Raw genomic sequence first — 7965 nt, forward strand, 5'->3', positions numbered from 1 at the left:
GCATTTGGAAATTTTCTTAAGTGCGAATTTGCTTTGAATGTTTGAAATTCTAGCAATATTACTCCCTATCGCTAAAAATATTAAAGGTCAACGTCATTATTTTAATGGTCAACATTAGTTTCTTAATAGTAAAGGGCAATATTGCTCTAATTTTAAACTTTTGAGACAAGTTTATACAAAAAATTTCCACCACCCATTGCTTTTAACCCTTTTTTTTATATGCAACAATCATTTTTAAAAAATATTTTAAAAATAAATTATATAACGTAAACATGTGAATAAAGAAGAGTTGGAGAAAGAGGACAGTTGAAAATAATGTGCGCTGGAATAAGACATGATAAAGAAAAGCAAGTGATGGTGAGAGTATGAGAACGATATAGTTTAAAATTAAATAATCTATCACCATCAAGCAATTAGTTGAACTAATAAAACAGTTATAGTAGTTAACTAGAGGTTTAATTTCACCTTCAAGTTTTGAAAATACAATGGCGTTAAATACTTGATATTAGAGTTTGCCACTGTGAAATTTTCTACCTTTTGGCAGCTGACTTTACCTGAATTAGTCCAGCTTGTTATTTTCCCCTATACTACTATTTATTAATTTATTTTGAATGAAAGATGCTTTATACGTTCATAGGAAATTACAAACTGGTCCTTACAAACTTCTTGAGGAAAGGTCAACGGCTCATCAGGTTCCTTGAAGGTTCTAAGTTTGGTCTTTTACGATGCTTAATTACTCATTGATGTGCCCTTTCCACGTGAGGGAAGGCGTACTTCTGGGATAAGACAAAGTGTTTATCCATCGAATCATTCAATATAAAATGCCTTTATGTTGATCAATTGAACATTAAGACATTTTTTTAAAGAAAATAAACATAGACAGGCTTTGTTATAACTAAAGTACAAACTGAAAGTGACTTGCCAAATTTTTTGATATAATTAACAATTAAAGCACAGCCAAGGAGGATCAAAGATTATTGAAACATTTGCATGCAGTGTCTTTTTATTTCTACTCCAACCATTCACTTCATTTTTATTTCAATATTATAAAAGGAATATTTTTTGGCTTTCTCTTATTGAGAAATTGTTTAGATCACATTTTAACTATCTAAATTTATGTATGCATGTTTTAGAATTCCAATTGTAATAATATTTTTACAAAATATTGTCAAAGTATTGGAAATCAAACTCAACTCGGACATAGACTTGTAAATTCGTGATCTCTGTAAGTATTTAATTAACACTTGAAAAACATAAATTTACAAGTTTCAGGTCAACACTCAAAAATCCCAAATTTAACAGTAAGGGCAATTCGATCATCATAAATTTTTTTCTTTTTGCAGAGGAAATCATCCCTGGTCTTTCAAAGTAATTTCTAGAAATGGGTTAAGATGAAAATTTGCCCTGATAGTTTTCACTTAGGAGCATTAGGTATTCAAAAGTTTTTAGGAAGCTAATACCCAAAAGTTTAAAATTGTAACAATATTGCCTCCTACCATAAGAAATATTAACAGTCAACATAATTATGTTAACGATAAATATAAGTCTTTTAATGATTGGGGGCAATATTACTATAATTTTAAACTATAAGTCTTTTAACGACATGGGACAATACAGCTACAATTTTAAACTTTCTGGAAAAATTTGCTCCTACAAGAACTTCCAAATACCTAGTGCTCATGAGTGAAAACTTTCAAGGAAAAGTGACACCTTAACCCTTCTAGAAATTTGCAGTTCTTTGACATAAAAAACTAAGATTGGTCATTCTACATAACCACATTCCTTTGAAATGTGGAATATCTATATAATTTTGATAATGAAAATTAGGAAAAGTGAAGGGGTAGTTTTATTTCTTTAATTTTGTGGCAAAGGCGGCTTTCATATTTAATATTTGCGTGGAAATCCCATAGAGCTCCTTAGTAATTAGATTAGCACAAAGTAGTGAAATTTAAGAAAAAATTTAAGAGAGAAGAACCCATTTTCTTTCTTCTTCTTGTTAGTTTCTTTGTTTTGCTTACTTATTAGTACTTCATCTTTCATGTATGTTCCATGTATTTACTTTTCTTCCCTATTTTAAAGAAGAAGTTATAATTAGAACTAATGTTTTTCACTCAACCAGCAGATCGTAGAACAGACGTGGAACTTTTGTTTGAATTTTAATTAATTAAGGTGGTCAAAATTAACTAGAGACGATTAATAATGGAGTGCAATAGAAGATAATTAAGCACATTGTCTAAGTCACAAAACCACATGCCACCCAAGTACATACGAACTACTCTTAATAAAGAAGTTATATATTCAGACATCAATTCAGTTATAAATTCCATTTAAATTATATGAATATTTCTTATACATGCATATTGTTCAAAGTCCATATGGGCTTGCTTTTAAAAAAATAAAAAGTGAATTGCACGAACTTTCTATGAATTTTTAAAATTACACAAGTCTCTCTTGTACATATATATTTTCAAAACTTACGCAACCTTTCCTTTGCTTTAAAATAAAAAATAAAAGTACATATACGTTCCTCAACTTTAGCTACAATTGCACAAACATTCCTTTTGTTTTTAAGATAAGTTCGTGTATAATTTGAAAATAGAGTAATGTCTGTATAATTTTCGTAAAATTCAAGAGATTTATTTGCTAATTCATGCTTTTTTTAAGGGGATGCTTGTCTAAATAATATTGTTGGTTATAATGGATTGTATATGTTTGCTGCAATTTTTCGTACATCATCTTTACATCCTCAAACAATATTCTACAATAATTAAAAACAAAAATTAAAGTTAAAAAGGGACCCACTAATTATGGCCAAATTGTGAGAAGATGCACTGAGTATTGCAGCAGATATTTAAAATCGGATTACAAAATCGGTTTTTGAATTGGGTCAAACCTCATTAAGGAAGACTATATATAACTTTTGAAATAGAATTAAGTTTTGTATGATTTTAATAAAATTTAAGGGAAGTTTGCATCAGTTTTGAAAATAAAACTACACCTTCGTGAAATTTCAATCAAATCCAAGAAAGATGGCGACCCAAAGTACCCACGCAACACAAAGAAATGCTTGCTATCTAAGTGACAAATGGATAGATCTTCCGTACGTATAAAGATTCACTTCCCAGTCCTTTTGACCAAAAGCATACTTTTGATTTGTTAATTTGAATAATCTCCTCGTGTTATTATATAAACCTCATCATTCTCCAATTAAGCAAACAAAGAGATAAACTTGGTTTTCATTCTCAAAAGCCAAAGAGAGAAAGAGAAGAAGGGGGAGAGAGAGCAATGGGTTTGGTGATGATAATGGCTGGTATTCTGTTAATAATGGTGATGACTCAAACAAGCATGGCTGCACAGAACTATGGAGAAGCATTATCAAAAAGCATTTTGTTCTTCGAAGGGCAAAGATCAGGGAAGTTACCAGCAAACCAAAGGATGACTTGGAGGAAACATTCAGCTCTCAAAGATGGCTTTCAGATTCCTCATACTCTCTCTCTTCATCATTTCCTTAATACAAAAGTAATTCTTCTCTCTCATACTTCTCTTCATCATCATAATTTTATTGCATTTGATCATTCGTATGATCCTTTCAAACCTTAAACAGGTGGACCTAGTGGGAGGATACTATGATGCAGGAGACAACGTTAAATTCAACTTCCCAATGGCATTTTCAACAACAATGTTGGCTTGGAGTGTGATAGAGTTTGGAGAATTCATGGGTGTATCAGACTTGAAATACGCATTGGACGCTATTCGTTGGGGCACAGACTATCTGATGAAAGCCACAAGTGTTCCTGGGATTGTCTTCGCAGTGGTGGGTGACCCTAATGCTGACCATAATTGCTGGGAGAGACCTGAAGATATGGACACTTCAAGAAGAGCCTTTGCTGTGAGTAAGAAGTTCCCTGGAAGTGAAGTTTCTGGGGAGATTGCTGCTGCACTTGCTGCTTCTTCCATTGTGTTCGAAAAGCATCACCTTGGGTATTCTTCAAGGCTCCTCAATAGGGCTAGAATGGTATGTAAATACGCTTCCTTTGATTATTATTTCACACAATTCGATCATTACTCACCAAAAACTGTGGTTTTCTCACAGATCAAATGGATGAGAAAAGAGAAAATTTCCCAATGAGAATAGATTTCCTGTTTTATTCTAACAAAAAAGGAAATAGCTAACATGTTTCTTTCTCTGCATTTAAATGTGTGAAATGATCAGGTTTTTGAGTTTGCCGATAAGCACAGAGGATCATATAATGACAGCCTTGGACCTTGGGTTTGCCCTTTTTATTGTAATTTTGGTGGCTACCAGGTAGGCCTCTGGCTTAATAACAATATAATCCATAGCTTTGCATTTGAAGATATTTTATGCTTAAACATTGTAAAAAAAAAAAATTACAGCCACTAAAGATGAACTGCACGAGTTTCTAAACAAAATTTCACGTACTTTTAGGCAATAAATACCTCAACAAGGGATTTTTTTTAAGCAATTTTTCCTAAGTAGAAACTGCGCTGATTATGCTTTTTGAATTTCGAGACCTAATAGTATGTATTTCATTGTTTGAAAATATGCAATTTTAATAAAATTGAAAAGATTGCATATATATTACTACTTTTGAAAATATGGAAAGAAATCTCTGTGTGTAATTTATTTGAGTATATGATTCTTTTTAATGCAATTTCTTAATAATAATAATAGGATGAATTGGTGTGGGGAGCGGCATGGTTGTTCAAGGCTACTAATCTCCCTAAATATTGGGACTATGTCAACAGAGAAATTCACAATCTGAACAACTTTGGTGAATTTGGTTGGGACACAAAGGATGCTGGCATCAATGTTCTTATTTCTAAGGTATATTATGTTTTTTTTTTAAAACCTTTTTGGCTGATTAAAGGGATACATGTCCATCTATCTTTTCTGATTCTAATGTCCTAATAAGGTGACTTTAACTAAATGTCTCATTGGATTGCGAGAGTGGAATGAAATAGAAAATGAAATGAAATGGGAAAAAAAAAGATTTTTTGAAAATTTTTTATGTCCCAATAGTATTAAAAAGTAGTTAAAAAGTAGATTCTCCATTATTCTTTAATTATATGACCTTTTTAATGAATCATAGATTAAAAAAGATAATTAAAATTAGGTAACAGTTTATCCCCCCCCCCACCCCGGGCCACCACCCATAACGTTCCAAAGCTAGCCTTTATTTTATCCACATTGATCACAATATTAAAATATTGATAAGGCTACTTGTAGAATGCAGTGGTGAAGGGAATTTTGAGAAAAGAAAAAGAATGCTTATAGAGCTTCACTTTATATTAGAGAATTTGTTCACCATACTACAAAAAAAAAAATCAAAAAACTTCTTATGAGGACAAAAAATTTCAACTCTTAAAGTTTACTTTCAGCGGCAAACAATATCACCAACAAAAGTCATCATTAAAAGTAGACTTTTAGTGCAATAAAAAGTGGTCGCAAAAAATGACTTTTAGTGTCGATTTCAAACAGCTATTGCCAAAATAAATTCTTTTAATGTCGAATTTCATGTAATAGAATATGATGTCCTTTTCAACAACGTAACTAATAAATAAGGTCAAAATGAAAGGAAAAAGAGACATATCAGGGTAAAAACCATTTTTATAAGACTCAAATCTTAGAAGTATTACCGGCTATCATATGTTTATCTCTTTATTTGGCTTAGGTAACTTTAAAACATTCACATTCAAACTTCTCCCTTTAACATTATTTGTCTTTAATTTCTATATAGTGAAAACCGTATTTTTCAGTAAGCACAATTAGATTTCAATATTTCTCCCTAATCTTTTGCTTTTCTTTAAATTAACAGTTTCTAATAAATAGTTCATCGGCTGCTAGTAAGCCTTTCATCACCGATGCAAATAAGTTTGTATGTGCTGTGCTTCCTGACTCACCTGCTGCGTCCGTCTCATACTCTCCAGGTAATCAATATATAATGCCAAAGGGATTTCTTTCTATTCCATATAAACAAACTATGAAAAATGGCATATAAAGAAGTTGGAAATTTTAATATTTTAATTCATACACCTTAGATTTCAAAATCGCTAGGAAGGGAGTAAACCTAAATTGGCATTTTAAAATTTAGGAGAAATAACAAAAGTGCCCCTTATTTTAAAAACAAAAAGTTTCCAACCCCTCATCGGAGACCCAGCAGCTGCGGCTGCCGGCGGGGATTATTTAATTATATTTATCTATTCTTCACGGTAAACAAGTTGTAATGCTGTAGTATTCATCAGTATAAATTGGTTTTTGGCAAAAGCAGGTGGGCTTTTATTCAAGGCTAGAGGAAGTAACATGCAGCATGCAACCTCATACTCTTTTCTGTTTCTGGCTTATGCTTCCTACTTGAAAGAATCAAACTCAAATATTAATTGTGGCCATGTCCTTGTTACTCCAGAAAGGCTTATCCAATTTGCAAAAAGCCAGGTTTATATTTTTGTTTATTTATACTAGTAGATAAATAACAATACGTGATTTTAGTTTATTATAACATCGATATCAATTTGTTTCTTGTAATTGTTTGGCTATGGCTATTGACAGGTGGATTACATACTTGGAAACAACCCATTGAAAATGTCATACATGGTGGGATATGGATCAAAATACCCTCAAAGAATACATCATCGAGCTTCGTCCTTGCCTTCTTTAGATACCCAACCAAATCACATAACTTGCAAAGGAGGCTCCTCTTATTTTGAAACCCAAAACCCTAACCCTAATTTGCTTGTGGGTGCGGTGGTTGGAGGACCTGATTTCACAGATTCTTACTCTGATTCTCGGCTTCATTTTATTCACTCTGAACCTACCACTTACGTGAATGCTCCTCTTGTGGGAGCTTTGGCTTACTTCAAATCACATTCGTTATCCTAGCTACATTACTTTCTAATCCTCATTACTCCTTTTAGTCGTATAAGGAATATGTATATATAGAGGGGGGTTTGATGAAGCTATTGAAGCATCACCCATATATATGATCTCATCCATTTGTACATGACCCTTCTGTATATAATGTTGTGTAAAGGAAATATAATACAACTACTCAGTGTGATTGTAATAAACTCTTTTGTCGACATAATTGTACATAGCTAGGACAAAGAATCAATTAAAGAAAATTACTTTTAGTAACGATTTTTATGGTGGTGATTATGAAAAAACACACTGTAAGCGACAACTCTTAAAGTTGCCACAGATTTTCAGTAACGACTTTACAAAATCACCATTAAAAATGAAACTTTTAATAGTAACTCTATGCACTCACCTGAAAGTCTTTCTGTCAATGACAACTTTAAAAATTACCACTGAAAGAGACTTTTAGCAGTAATTTTACTACCCAAAAAAAAATTTAAATGGGAGTTTACTACCAAAAAAAAAGTTAAATGGAATCTGATTGTTATGTTTACTCAATGCCACATTTACCAAAATATCCATATATGTTGGAGAAGATTCTCTCTACTTTCCTCTCCCTTTCCACTTACTTCAATCATTAGATTAAATTTGAATACTTCAAAATTAATAGTTTATAAAACTATTAATTATGAAATAAACTAACTCGAAAGCAATAAAAGTTTAATATTCCTGAATTTTAAATAAGAGTTAAGGTACAAATTATCAAAGAAAGTATCATCTTTGCCCTTTCTCTTAATGAGATTTGTATGATTCATGTCACTAATCCTTCGTTACGTTCATGCCACTCTTAATTATCATTAGTTGACCCTCTAGAATCCCAAGTCATGGCTTCCATGGGAACACAAAAAGTAAAATTTCTTTGGGTACAAAAGAAGGCTGAAGATTAAAAGAGAAAATTTAAACACAGAGGATTGCAATCCTATAGCCTCCTTATGAGCCAAAGCCCTTATGTGTTGAGAAGCTGTGTCAAATAAAAAAGTAGTTCTCAATCAACAAGTGTTGGTCTAGTTGATAAGAAGTCGACTTATAAC

The 7965-nt window shown here is 32.0% G+C and overlaps 1 protein-coding gene across 1 annotated transcript; it reads left to right on the plus strand.

Moving 5' to 3' along the window:
- The first annotated feature begins 3297 nt into the window (after window positions 1–3297).
- LOC114752662 (endoglucanase 4-like) lies at window positions 3298–6898 on the plus strand. The gene is made up of 7 exons (XM_028941408.1): window positions 3298–3470; window positions 3592–4015; window positions 4214–4306; window positions 4694–4846; window positions 5838–5949; window positions 6291–6454; window positions 6569–6898. The coding sequence occupies exons 1-7, from the start codon at window positions 3298–3300 to the stop codon at window positions 6896–6898; spliced, it is 1449 nt and encodes a 482-aa protein (XP_028797241.1).
- Window positions 6899–7965: the final 1067 nt, after the last annotated feature.

The sequence above is a fragment of the Neltuma alba genome, unplaced genomic scaffold (assembly GCF_004799145.2).
Source record: "Neltuma alba isolate B1F8T4 unplaced genomic scaffold, ASM479914v2 tig00001185_pilon, whole genome shotgun sequence".
Lineage (NCBI taxonomy): Eukaryota > Viridiplantae > Streptophyta > Magnoliopsida > Fabales > Fabaceae > Neltuma > Neltuma alba.

Bases quoted from the DNA above. Each gene is read 5' to 3' on its own strand.
- LOC114752662 (XM_028941408.1), top strand. From the start codon at position 3,298: ATGATAATGGCTGGTATTCTGTTAATAATGGTGATGACTCAAACAAGC. The intron at 3,471-3,591 runs CTTTCAGATTCC...TATGATCCTTTC, and splicing joins CATTCAGCTCTCAAAGATGG to AAACCTTAAACAGGTGGACC. The intron at 4,847-5,837 runs GTATATTATGTT...TTAAATTAACAG, and splicing joins TCAATGTTCTTATTTCTAAG to TTTCTAATAAATAGTTCATC.